Consider the following 14,410-nt stretch of genomic DNA (forward strand, 5'->3'; position numbering starts at 1 on the left):
TCGCGCTCTCCAAATCACTAAACAATGAACGGTTTTCCCAACAGCGGAAAATCTCATGGCCAATAAATCAATCAACTTGAATGGCATCGCAAAATATGTAATACAAGTGAAATTATTTTTTTATTTCTAAGCACCTCCACTCGTCACTGCCAGACCCCTCCCCCTCTAACACTTCTGTTGCTGCTGTCGAGTCTGACATAAATCAACACCGAATACTTTTTGGTGCTCACCGCCTCCTTCGCCGCCCCCTTGACGCGGCACACGTTCCGGGGGGAACCACGATGTTGGCCAAATGAAAAAAGATCTCGTCACTGAAGCGAAGAGAGAGAGAGCGAGCAAGCGCGCGCACGTAGCAATGCTATTTGATTGGAAAAATTCCTGAAAAATAAAACCACTTCACGTGGGGGCGGTCAGGGAGTGCGCACGCGAAGGACGAAATAGAAACAACAAGAAAAAAAGTATATGAAAACAGCGCGGGCGAAACGTCAGTACGACTCGAACTGTTATAAACCAGCCATTTCTATTGCCGGTACGTGTTCCAAATTCACATATCATAGAGACCGATCGACGGTCGGACTGCTACTCCAACCTGGCCTCGGTTGAATCGAGACCCTAGGGAGAGGGCGGTGGATAGCGGCTGACTCCCTTTTCACTATAAAAAGGAGCGCAAAAAAAAGGTTGGCAGCGAGCAATGATTTTATAAATTTGCGCTATTATTGTGCTTATTTGTTTTACTACCCACTGTGCTCAACCCGCACGCAGAATTCGTACCCTCGCATTGCGCGAATCGTTCCGGCGAACGGGCATTCCTCCGCGTATGGACCGCTTCAATCACTTTAACGCGCACACAGATCCACTGAGTGGCGCGCTGTTTTCCGCGGTTGAATCATAAAAACATTCAACCCGAAATTGACACGACGAGAGCGCACGTTCAGTGCTTTGCCCTAACTTTATTTGTGAGTGAGAGGCCAAGAAAATTGACTGAAGTGAAAATATGCATGATTGAGTCGGAGAAAAAAAAAGTGAAACGAATGCCAATTTTCTTTTCAGTTTAATAGCGGGATGATAAACTGAATGGACCCGGTGGAATCTCGCGTCTAGTCGAATAGCGATTTTCATATTAGCCTTACATATAGAATATGTATATGAATTGGATTTAAAATTTTTACAGTAATCCAATGATCTATAATTTATTACCCCTGTATCAATCTCGATACATTTCAACATCTAGTCTGGAATAGACTGTTTTTCCAACTAAAATGATACTATAAAATTTAACTGATACAGTGGCGGGCAAAACAATCCGCAAAATAAAAATGCCGGATATGCGGTTCTTTATTAGCGAACACGGAACTGGGAGAAAATGCATGTGTGCATGAAGTAAATAAAGAATTACATTTCTGAGAGAAATAAACAAATTTTTACATAAAAATAATGAACGATGATTGAATTTTCGTTTAGAATCAATATGCTTTAATCTATGTATTGGGTTGGGGAAAAAGTAATCCATTATTGTTGGGTGAAATTCAAAATTATTTTTTAATATGCTTCGGATTGTCCGATTTGGGTCAAATATACACCGTTTTGTTGGAAAATTTGTTGCCATTCTTAAGGTAGCTTCATAATGTCTCTATCATAGAGGTCTTGGTCGTTATTAGCGAAAAACAATGGCAATAGATTTTTACAATCTTCACTTGATCCCAATTTCTTATTATTCTGGAAAATTTCCAACGCGAGAAAAAGACGATAATGGTTTGGGGCCAGGTCTGAATTACATGGTGGATGCACAAAAACCTCCCAATCAAGCTCTCGGAAATCTGTTGCCTTGCGTTGTCCTGATGGAACACAACACCTCTTCTATTGGCCAATTCTGTACGTTTCTGGTCAATCGCTAGCTTCAAACGGTCAATTTGTTGACAGTAGAGATCATAATTTAGTTTAGTTTGAAAAAAAAAATTAAAAAAAAATTTAAAAAAATTAGAAAAGAAATTTGAAAATAAATTAAATTGCACGTATTTCACGGCCCTTGACGGTTCCTTCAAATCGATAGTGAGCTTCTTTAAAAATCATTTTCTACCTTTGTTACTGTAGTTTCCAGTAACGAAACTCTCCAAACGAAAAGGCCCGATGTTGGTCCTATGAAACCGACGCGATTTTTTTCTCTCAACTGTTACATATTGTGAAGGCTACCAAAAAGAACTACAGTGTGATCACTTTTTAATGCGACTTTTTTAAGCATTTGACCACAATTACTGATCTTTTTCTTCAAAAAGTCGTAAGGCGAGCCAGCTGCCTGAAAAACAACAATGGCAATACTTGCAAGTATCATGTATCATGCTACATATTCTTTAGTATTGCCTCAGTGTAGTTGCACCTCTAGACATCGTTCGTACAATCAAAACCAAACAAGCGTCCAACAGAGAATCCACAAAGGGCCACACTGGTGTAGCGACAAAAAATGAAACAACGTAAGAATGACCGTTTATGAGAAAACGTTCCTCGAGATCCCTGTCAATACCATCAACAAAGTTAGGCGATTGTGGAAAAGCGACGGTAGCGATAAGCATGAGAGTAAATACAAATATATAGGAGCAACTGAATGGGAAAATGGGAATGCTTACAGTTTCCGTCAATTTAATCTACATTTGGACCATTGAATCGTCATAAAAGGCATTTCAAACAAATCTAAGGGAATTTCTATTTCGATTGGTATGCAAATTTTCGAAATTCGTTATCAGCGAAAATAGTTATTGACATTAACTTTATTTCATAAAAAGGTAACTTGTTTTCTGATTTGTTACACTACTGAAAGGCACAAAAAAATGAATCGAAACATTAGTTGGAAAAAAATCAGCCGAAAATCAATCAACATATTAACAAAAATAAATTATCAAACAGCTAAAAAATAAATCAAAAAACTTTAAAAAAGTTGTCATTAATTTACCTATAAATTAGTCAAAATTTTTCAAAAGACCTGCAAAAAAAAACAAAAAAAGCCAAAAAATGGTCAGAAATTAGCCAAAAAATCAAGGAAAAAATCAGACACAAAAATCATCCAAAATATAAGCAAAAAGCCATACAACTATCAAAAACAGAGGGAAACTGCTCATCATAATAAAAAAGGATAATAAACAATAAAAAACTGTCGAAAAAAAATGAAAAAAATTGCCAAAAAATAAAGTACAAAATTAGGGAGAAAAAAACAATTTCTAAAACAGAAAAAAAAGGAAATTCAAAAAGTCAGTTGAAAAAAAGTGAGAATAATAGCCAAAAAATATTTTAAGAAATAAGAAAGATCGTGAAAAGATGTAAAAAAATAGTTCAAAATATAAAAAATAAATATAAAAAAAATATAGCCCGAAAATGAGACTATAGATCTTGTTTGACAAGTCGGACTATGTTCAAAAACAGGCCAACAAATTCGAAAAAAGATAATAATTTACAAAAAAATCAATCAGAAACAGATAAAAATCATCCAAAAAACAGTCACAAAACTAACCAAGATTACTAGAAATAACTCAAAGAATCAGAATTAGTCACAAATGTAGCCAAGAATCAGCCTAAAAATACTCCAAAAAGTAAAAATTAACCAAAATATAAACTAGAAACAGTTTAAAATCAACCACAATCCCATAATCAGACAAAAAAATGACAAAAATAGGTGTAGCAGTCAAAAATAACAAGAAGAACTAAAAAAGTAGATGGGTCTGGACCTCAGAATAATGTAGAAACTGAGAAATGAGAAACTTTCAAAGAAAGTAATACAACAAATAGATTCTACACGCAATTCTGCATAAAAGATTACAAATATTATTGTATTAAGACTAAACGTTTGTGAGATAAAACAAGTTCTATACAATGGTGGATTATCTGATTCATTCGAGTCCCGCAGGGGGATTCGACAAGGTGATGGTCTCTCTTGCCTTTTGTTCAGCATTGCGCTAGAGGGTGTTATGAGACGAGCGGCGTTTAACTTGCGTGGTACGATTTTCAATAGATCCAGTCAATTCATCTGCTTTGCTGATGACGTAGACATTGTCGGCAGAATATTTGGAACGGTAGCTGAACATTATACCAGACTTAAGCACGAAACAGAGAGAATTGGACTGAGAATCAATGCGTCTAAAACCAAATACATGCTGGCTTCCGGATTCGAGCACGACAGGACCCGATTAGGTAGTAGTGTAATGATTGACGGCGATGAGTTTGAGGTAGTGAACCAATTTGTCTACCTTGACTCAATGGTAACGTCTGACAATTGTACCAGCCGCGAGATCCGAAGAGGATCTGCGAGCACACGGAGTCTTTGAACGACTAGTGATTAGAACCATTTTCGGCGGTGTACAGAAGGAATAGAATCAGAAACATCGTGACTTGAGTTCTGTCCGTTTGCAACATTGCTGTTTCTATTCCAGTATCGTTCCAGCCAGCGAGCGTAGTCAATTGCATTTTTTGAGACTGAAAATTATGTTTGATGTTTCGAAATTTTGTAAAGTCAAGCAAGATTTTGTAAATGTTCAAACTGCGAAAGCAGTGGACTTATTTACGAGGACAGTCCGATAAGTACTTAGGCTACAAAACAAAACTAAAGTTTTGAAAATGAGGCGATTTATTTCTCAACAAAGTCTTTTTTTAGCTCGATACACTTGACCCAGCGATGCTCCAACTTCTTTAATCCATCTGAAAAATACGTTTCCTCCGGGTCTGCAAAGTAGGCCTCCGTGGCGGCGATGACCTCCTCATTCAACTCAAATTTCTGCCCGGCGAGTGACTATTTCAAGTTTCAAGTCAACAGTAAACCAATCTTATACTTGAATTTCAGCTGCTTATTAGTATAGCATTAGAATAGCTGTCTTAAATCCGCATACACAGTACCATTCAAATACTTAAATACTTCTTATGAGTAATCGACATCAAAACTGCATTCAGCAATAAAGTAGTCGTGTATTTGATCAGAAGCGATGGCATATAAAGCTGATCACATGCTGACTTAAGGAGTTATTCATTACCTGATTATGGATCATCGGATAGTGTTACATTTCTATCAACACAAAAGAGTGCAAGAATTGATTAGTTACTATGATTCTACCACCACATATTGAATCAAGGCTTAGAATGCTAGACGCCATTTTTTTCCAAAGGTTTATATAAATGTATTTCGAACTAGAATTTTGTGATCAATGACATACAGTATAACTATTCTTTTATATGATTTGCAACCGAGCTTGATTCCATAGATGGTGGTCTCAATGTTTTGCAAATCACTTCAAGTTTTAATTTAAAAGTGTGATAACCCAAGACATACGACATCTTTCCAGCTCTGCGTTCTTCTCAATTCATCAAAGTTTGGTTGGTAATAAATGAAGCTGTCATTGGCACCAAATCATTCAGTAGAAACATTCCAACACAGACCCTATATCTCACTGCTGGCAATGTTTGCATCCCTGAATTCAGACCATACCGGAACATCCTACAAAAACAAGAACAAAAACAATAATAACAGAACATCCACTTCATTGGAGATCGCTGACACAACCGGCAGCCAACGCCACCAAGTCTGTAGTGCTACAACAAGACGAATAGCTGTGATGAATGGATCTCCCACATCCATAAAAGACCAGGTTCTTCCTGCTCCTCTGCCATTGACGGCTCACATTCGTCAATCATTCCGGCGCTGCTGCGAACAACGCCCGACAGTTGCGAATATTCCGGACCACAACTCCACACCTTCTTCGGTCAGGTCTAGAAGCTCCACCGAACCTCCGAGAGCTTAGTTTTAACCTGTTCAAATACGACACTTTCGAACCACAGTGTCTGCGAAGAACAATTCAGAAGTGAAAAGTGACACGACGATGGCATCGCCTCCACCGCCACCCGAGAAAAGCGGAAATATTTGTTATTATTGCTTCGTATTTCTTTGCTTCTCCCCCTGTATCCTTTTCGTCGGTTGTCTTCAGCTCCGATCGAGATTCGAGGGGCGATCCGATGGTCGATAGCAAATATTGTTTTGAAACAATATCAACGTATCTTTCGTCCGTTCGTCATCTATCGTTATCGTCGCCAATCTCAATTCAATCCGATGATCGGTAGAACGCATCACAAGACCCCTCGGTTCCATCGCGGGCTCCAATCCATTACCCAGCGTAAAGTGACATCCAGTGGAAACCCGAGATAGATGTTTGTTCGCTTTCGGAATAAAATTTTCAATTTCCATAAACCATAAGACAGCACCGACATCTCGACAAAGCAGAGTTTGCTAGCTCGCCTGGTGGTGGTGGTTTGCACCATCCTTTTTCGTATGCATTTTATGTTGACAGAAGCCTCCCACCCCCGCACGCACACCATGCGATTATTTGGGCCACAGGGAAAGGGGGAGTCTTAGTGCAACAAGGAAAATAAACACAAACCACGTTGATGGTGACAGCAGCTCCAGCGAAACACAGATGCGAACGGATCTACGCTTTCGTCTGTCTCAAAGGATGATGACATGGCTGAACAGGGATTGAGAAGTGGGGACGCAAAGTTTTATCGCATGGTTGGGGGGCGAGAATGGCGAGAAGAGTTTGACGTTTAGAGGTTATTGTTTATTCGACCCACGTCAAACGCGTTGAGTTTCCCAGAAAAGAATGAAAACAGAAATACAGGCTGAAGGTGTGGTATCAGCAAACATCTCTAAGTCCACCATCAATCAGGGTGAGACAGACAAGCAGTGAGATAAAATTATATATTGTTTTCTGCGAGTCTTGACGATGTATTTACCAAAACCTTCAAATGCAAGGCGTTATTGGATGGAAGTGACAGTCGGTTTCGCAAAGCTTTGGCACATAAGCCTTGTAAAAAATTGTAAAAATATCGCATTCATGACCGATTGGTTAGCGCACAGGTCGTGACAGAAGCTTCGTGTTCGATTCGCGTTCTAGCTGGGATTTTCTCATCAAAGAAAGTTCATTCGACTTGTATTGATACACGTGTACTGTTAAGCTGGCCACGTAGAATACAGTTGAAGTTACTTGGCAACAATATCTTAACTAAGCACAAAGTAAATTTGACGCAAGGAATATTACGTTTAGGCAGCGATGTATCTCTAAAATAGCTAGTGCCGTCTGAGTAGACGAAGAAGAGAAAAAATGAAGAAGAAGGACAGAATGAAAGAAAAGAAATGAAAAGGATAAAGAAGAAAAAGAATAGAAAAAAGAAGAACAAAAAAACAGAATGGAAGAAAAGGATTGAATATTGAGTTGGTAATATCAAATTTTCAATTCGTTCATAACAGATATTTTGCTTAAAAATGGGATTATTCAGCAGGACAACAATAATTGTTGTATATAAATGAAATTGGTTGTAGTGTTTAAAAGAATTCAACTGAACATGTTATAATTCTTGGCAGTATAGATTTTTTTCTTCTTTTTTTACCCATTTTGAAATTCCTTTTATAGGTACCTCATCAATAAAATCACAACAAACAGGTACCATCAAATGTAAAGCGATATTTTCTTGGATTTGATCTGTCGATTTAATTTTCAAGGTCGACGCATGGCAGATTACCCCAAGATTTCCTATGCTTTCTATTGGAGAAAAGCTCCTTACCTCCTTCTGAGCCTTCGAGCAAACGCGGCACTACTAAAATGAGCTGGAACTGCTGGAACAATAAAGGATCAAAGACCAAGGAATTTGTCGAGGAGAAAATAAAATTTAGGAGTTTTTTTTTAGAATTCAACCATAATAACAACAGGTTTCTGGATGTCCATATCCTTGGCGAAATTTTTTTGTATAATGGTTTATTCCTTGAAAGGCGATTTTCCTTAAATGTTTTTTTTTTCAAATTGTCAAAGACGAGAAATTGGCGAGAAAGCTACGCCCCAGATGTCTCTTGCTTCTTGGACTCGATTGTGAGAGCTGAAGAGCAAAGGTCAAAATCAAGGAATAGTGCAATCGTAGTATAGACAGACGAAAACAATTTCTTACATTTCCACTATACAAAATATGAAAATGAAGTTTGCTTAGGTAAGGATGTAAAAAGTGGCTCCAAACTAAATCACCATCTCCATTTGTATTTAAATATGTTCTTACTGTATGCGTGGTTTTTTTTCAGAATTTTAGGAGCATTGCGTGATACGAAACATTTTTATATTTTTTGACATCTATATATTTGAATTTATATTTGAATGTGTTCGTAAGTTCTTTTTGATATGTGAGAATTTCTTCTAAATTTTTCGAGTACAAAAATATCTTTTTATTTCTTCATCGTCTACAATTTTTTCACACTCCCTAAATTTATTTATCATTGTATTCGTGAACTCAAAGAGCCTGTCAAGGTAAGCAGGTAATTTGATTTACTATAGCTCTTATTGTGAATCTTATACACCCAAACTAGCGTTGGCAGAAAACATTTCATCTTTGGCAGAAATGGTGCCATTTCGTGTGCTGGAGAGTAAAATGCGCAAATAATGAGCTGTTTTCAAAGCTTAGAAATGGTTTGTATGTATGCGAGCAGACATCTCTTTCTGTTTTCTTTTCTCATTTCATGTGGGATTGTGACAAAAAAAAGTCCATACGACGTCAATGGGGATCGAAACAAAGCCGGCTGGAATGCAAAGCTGTTTCACACGACCACGCTATCCATATAGCTGCCAGCACTGTTATATTGAAGCGTGATAATATTACACCCCATCATAAAATGAAGTTGGAAAGTGTTTTCTAAGAGGATAAAGAAGAATATGAACGAGAAAATATCTTTCTCTATCTGGGCCGTGTATTTGGCTAACTATACGAAAAGCTTTCATATGCTCTCATTTAAATGTGTCTCCTGTTTCGCTCGCTCATGTTGGCTCTAGCATATATATTATACAAATGATATACATGTATTGGGGAGTAGAACTGTTGGATATAAAATTGAATTAATAGTGTGAAATGTTTCCGCAATATTTCAACAGTGTGTGAAATCACTCTATACTGGCATCCGTGCAAGCTCTGACAGTTCGCGAATGAAAACAGTACATAAAAAAACGCGATTTTTCCCATCAAGTGCTTCCGAGAGTGCAATAAAAAGTTCACTGAAGTGAAGATTCATGCAAGCAGCAGGAAAGCAACCTCAAACCCGGAACCAGAGAAGGAAGACCATTCGTCATTTTTAGGCAGTGTGCAGCGGAAGAGTCGGTCCCTAATCACGTCATCGATTTCGGCAAAGCGGAAGTTCCCCGAAGGACTAGAGTCCATGTTGCGTGTGAATTGTTGGTCGTCCGATGACAGCAGCAAGGCTCGGAGAGGCCACACGCTGCGAGATTCATCGCTTGCGCTAGATGTCGGTGCACTAATCATTCGGTAAGTCCACTTGTTACCCATCATTTTTGGTGCCGTGACCAGGATTATTGGTCAATCCCGTCCCCGACCGCGTGAGTGGAAATACCTAACCTCACCGTTGCCCGCATTCGCATAAATTACATTGTATTGAAACGCCCGTGTGTGAGAGCAAGAACAAAAACTCTTGTGTAAGAGTTCTCCCGTGTGTGTGATAAGTGAACTATCGTGGGTGAATTACAGTGTCGCTCAAAATTATTGGTACGGCGAAGAAGTACGAAAGTTAATTGTATACCGAGAAGAGTTTATTCCGAGCCCGATTATATGCATTCCCGTTGATGGATTTTATCCTTTCCCCGCGCCGCCGTTACGTTTAATCGAATTTAATTCCGAGCCGAAAGTTACTTGCTGGTAAATTTGATAACCCATTCCCGTTCTTTGACTGAACATTCGTTACCCGCGCATGAAGTTAGCTGCTGCGAATGTATAAAAATCCACAGTGGTTCTAAATTGCTTTATGAGGAAGATGTAATTTGAGTTTTCGGTGATATTATTGTGAATCGCATACCCGTTTATTTGTACCGCTGCGTTCCCGCTTTCCCGTTGCTGGATTTTACCCGTCGCCGCACCCCCCTTGGGCGTAATTGGATTTGAGTGCTGGTGGAATTTATAACCCGCTCCTGTTCTTTGGCTGGACTGGACACTTGACACTCGCGCAAGAGTTAACTGCTGTTTCCGAATTTAAAAATACAAGGCCTCATTTCAAGAGGTACAAGGTGAGTACCTCTCCAATTCGTTAAAATCCGTTTTTGCGGTACTTCCTGGGTCTTCTTTGATCTTTCAGTCTCTGTATGCCTGATCGACTGGCGATGGCGTCGAAGAGTTCGACGGTTCCCGACGAGAAGCGGTTGAAGGCGAAGGAGACCAAGCGGAAGAATTTGGTCGATTCATTGAAGCGGATCGAACGGTTTCTCCATGACTACGTTCCCGAACAACACCTGCACGAGGTGCCTCTTCGATTGGAACGGTTGGAGAAAGTATGGGAATCGTACGAGGTAGTTCAGGAAGAACTAGAAGAGCTAGATGATTCGGAAGATGATGCACAGAAAAATTTGGAGATGAGAGCCCAAGTTGAGGAACTTTATTTACGTGTCAAGGCCGGACTAGCTTCGAAGATACCGTCGCCACCACCCACCCCTGCTATTGCGGGATTCCCTGCCGCGCCTGCTGCTCAACCCGTCTTCGCCAACATAAAGCTTCCGGCGATTTCGCTTCCGGAGTTCGATGGAGATTTCAACAACTGGTTGACTTTCCATGACACGTTTGTCTCGATGATCCATTCATCGACGGAGATTCCGCATGTTCAGAAGTTTCACTACCTCCGTGCGGCTCTGAAGGGGGAGGCAGCAAACTTAGTTCAGTCTATTTCGATTACTGCTAATAATTATGCTGTCGCTTGGCAGACTTTGGTGAACCGTTACTCAAATAAAGCTATTCTTCGCAAAAAACACATCCGGGCTTTATTAAAGCATCCAAAAATCTCCAGCCATAGTGTCGAGTCGCTACACAAGATTGTGGATGAATTCCAACGTCATACGAAGGTTCTGGAGAAGCTCGGTGAGCCAGTCGATCAATTTAGTTCGATTCTGATCGAGTTACTGGAGGATAAGTTAGACGACGCTTCACTCACCGCTTGGGAGGAATCAATCGCAGCTGATCAGCAACCCACCTACGCTAAAATGGTTGATTTTCTCCAGAAGCGGGCCCGTGTTCTAGAAACGATTTCGATCAACCGGCCGCAGCATTCCGGTTCCAAAAATCCCAGTTTTCCTCCTCCTAAGAAGCCAAATCAGCCCAGATTGAGTTCCAACGCTGCCAATACAGTCCCAGGAAGAATGTACCCGTTATGCCCCGCCTGCGGGAAGCAGAAGCACTCCATTTTTGATTGCTCAGTCTTCAACGGTCTAGATACGGAAGGCCGTTTAAAGGTGGTCTCGGATAAAAAGCTCTGCAGCAATTGTTTCCGCAGCGACCACTTCGCCCGCAACTGTCGTTCGAATTATTCATGCAAGCATTGTTCCAAACGACATCACTCCATGATCCATCCTGGACCATTTGAGGCCACCAGGGGTGGACCCGAAAATAAACCCACGAATAATCCCGAAGGTTCCGGGTCTAGCTTAGTGACAGCTGTAGCAGCCCTGCCAACCCCCGAAGTCGTAACAACGTTGAAGGTATCCAACGCCAGCGTTCTCCTCACTACTGTGGTATTGATAGTAGTCGACGCTTACGGTCAAGAACACATCGCCCGCGCCCTGTTAGATACAGGTTCTCAACCCAACGCCATGAGCGAACGCCTTTGTCAGATGCTTCACCTTCCACGTAAAATCGCTAACGTTGCGATAGCCGGTGTAGATAGTACCGTCACTAATGCAAAATATGAAGTGCGTGCAGAGATCCGATCCCGTGTAGCAGAGTTCAGCGACACTTTAGACTTCTTAGTACTCCGTAAGGTGACCAGAGATACCCCGTCTTCCTCGTTCCCCACTGTACAGTGGAAACTTCCCGAAAGTTTTTCACTCGCTGATCCTGACTTCAACACGTCCCGAAGAGTTGATATGATCATCGGCGCTGCTCGCTTTTATTCATATTTGCGGGACGGACGGTTCCGTCTGCCTAGTCAAGGTCCAATGCTCGTTGAGACAGTGTTTGGTTGGATAGTGACTGGAAAGTTCGAAAATCTGTCTGGTATGAGCTCTCGACCAACAGTAACTTGTCATGCGGCGACAGTTACATCGCTTAGCGAGCAGCTAGAGCGATTCTGGCGAGTTGAGGAGGTTCAAGGTCCGAATTATTCCGTGGATGAGCAGCAGTGCGAAGATTATTACCGGGAAACCGTCTCCCGAGACCCGACTGGTCGGTACGTTGTTCGCATGCCGAAGCATCCCGAGCACGATCAAATGATTGGGCAGTCAAAGCCAACAGCGCTGCGTAGATTCAGGTGGCTTGAGCAGAAACTGTTGAAGGACGAGAATCTGAGGACTCAATACCACGAGTTTATGCGTGAATATGTTTCTCTGGGCCAGATGGCACCCGTACAAGAGGACGAAGAGGACGTCCCGAATGCGTGTTACCTTCCACATCATCCTGTAGTAAAGGAGTCGAGCTCAACCACAAAAATTCGAGTGGTTTTCGACGGATCAGCGAAGACTACTTCTGGCCATTCGTTGAACGATTCGCTACTGGTTGGACCTGTAGTTCAGGACGAGCTTCTTACTCTAATCCTCCGTTTCCGAAAATTTCCCGTTGCGCTAGTGGCAGACGTAGAAAAGATGTATCGTCAAGTCTCGATGCATCCATTAGACCGACCTCTACAGCGAATTTTGTGGCGATTCGACAGTTCCCAGCCGATTCAGACATACGAACTCGGCACTGTTACTTATGGCCTCGCTCCGTCCTCATTTCTGGCGACGCGGACACTGTTGCAGCTCGTCGGAGATGAAGGTACCCCGTTCCCGAAAGCAAGTACAGCAGTCAAGAAGCATATCTACGTGGACGATCTCATCTCAGGTGATGACAGCATTGAAGACGCAATCCAGCTCCGTGACGAACTATCAGAACTGCTTCAAAAGGGTGGATTCCGATTCCGCAAATGGTGCTCCAACTCACTCCCGGTATTGGCCGGACTTTCTCCCGAACTCCTTGGGACACAATCGTCGCTGAAGTTTGATCCTGAAGAAAGCGTGAAGACTCTTGGTATACGCTGGGAACCCGAAGCCGATGTGTTCCGGTTTGATGTATCCGTTGTCCTGAAAGATCAGTTACCGACCAAACGCAGCATCCTGTCCGCCATCGCCCAACTTTACGATCCTCTCGGAATCATCGCACCCGTCGTCGTGCAAGCAAAAATACTGATGCAGCATCTCTGGTTGCTGGCGTTGGACTGGGACGATGAGGTATCACCTGATCTTCAACAAAAATGGGCTCGATTCTGTGAGCAGCTCCCTCATCTCTCGAACTTCCGTATAGAAAGATTTGCGTTCACCGCTCGATATGCCACAGCGGAAATACACTGCTTTGCAGATGCGTCAGAGTCAGCTTACGGCGCTTGCATATACGTTCGCTCCGAAACCGCTGATGGACTCGTGCAAGTGAATCTCCTCGCTTCGAAATCAAGAGTAGCTCCTCTGAAACCCCTCAGCATTCCGCGCCTTGAATTGTGCGCCGCACTCCTCGCTTCTCGGCTGTATGAGAAAATCCTCAACGCCCTCGATATGAGTTTCTCCGCCAGTTTCTTTTGGTCCGATTCAACTGTTGTCCTCCAGTGGATGAAAGCTCCCCCGCGGACGTGGAAGACGTTCGTGGCGAATCGTATTGCAGAAATTCAAGCCACCACTAATGGATCCAACTGGCAACACGTCTCTGGCCACGAAAATCCGGCAGATATGGTTTCGCGCGGGGTCTCCGCCGAGGAACTAATCAACAGTGAGCTGTGGAAGCACGGTCCGAGCTGGTTGCGTGAAGAAAAATCTAGCTGGCCCTCCCGAAACGTTCCCGAAGAAGAATTTACCGCCAAGGAGTTAGAGTTAAAGCAGAATACGATTCTGAACACCTAAGTTCTCCCGCCAAATTCACTATTCGAGCAGTTTTCGTCCTACTCCGCTCTCATTCGGGCGGTATCATATTGTTTTCGCTTCACACACAACACCCGCAATAGAGGACAACGGATTTCCAGCAGAGTCCTTTCGGTTGCCGAAATGCGAAAGTCAAAGGTAGCAGTCGTGAAGCTCGTTCAAGCTGAGGCGTTTCCCGAAGACCGGCAGCGCTTGAAGAGAGGACATACTGTATCCTCCAAATCTCCACTTCGTTTGTTGAATCCGTTTCTCGACAACGAGGGCCTAGTTCGTGTTGGTGGTCGGTTAAATTTATCCGATGCTCCCTACGACGTGAAGCACCAGATCGTCGTTCCTGGTTTCCACCCGTTCACTCAACTCCTCCTGAAGCACCATCATCGCAAGCTGGTACATGGCGGAATCACGATGACTCTCTCAGTCGTCCGCGACGAATTCTGGCCGCTGAACGGCAGAAAAGCAGTCCGGAGTGCCATCCGGAA

General features: G+C 42.2%; 2 protein-coding genes across 2 annotated transcripts in view; one reads left to right on the forward strand and one right to left on the reverse strand.

Moving 5' to 3' along the window:
• LOC129767107 (uncharacterized) overlaps window positions 1-13,913 on the forward strand; it is a 77,869-nt gene extending 63,956 nt beyond the window's left edge. Inside the window, exons 6-7 of the mRNA XM_055767727.1 lie at window positions 9,026-9,321; window positions 10,142-13,913. Coding sequence (XP_055623702.1) covers window positions 9,026-9,321; window positions 10,142-13,913 — 4,068 coding nt within the window. The remainder of the gene's footprint in view (window positions 1-9,025; window positions 9,322-10,141) is intronic.
• The window catches only part of LOC129764363 (bifunctional heparan sulfate N-deacetylase/N-sulfotransferase), a 503,807-nt gene that overhangs the window by 302,842 nt on the left and 186,555 nt on the right, over window positions 1-14,410 (reverse strand). The gene's annotated exons all lie outside the window — the stretch shown is intronic.

This window comes from Toxorhynchites rutilus, chromosome 2 (assembly GCF_029784135.1).
Source record: "Toxorhynchites rutilus septentrionalis strain SRP chromosome 2, ASM2978413v1, whole genome shotgun sequence".
Taxonomy (NCBI): Eukaryota; Metazoa; Arthropoda; class Insecta; order Diptera; family Culicidae; genus Toxorhynchites; species Toxorhynchites rutilus.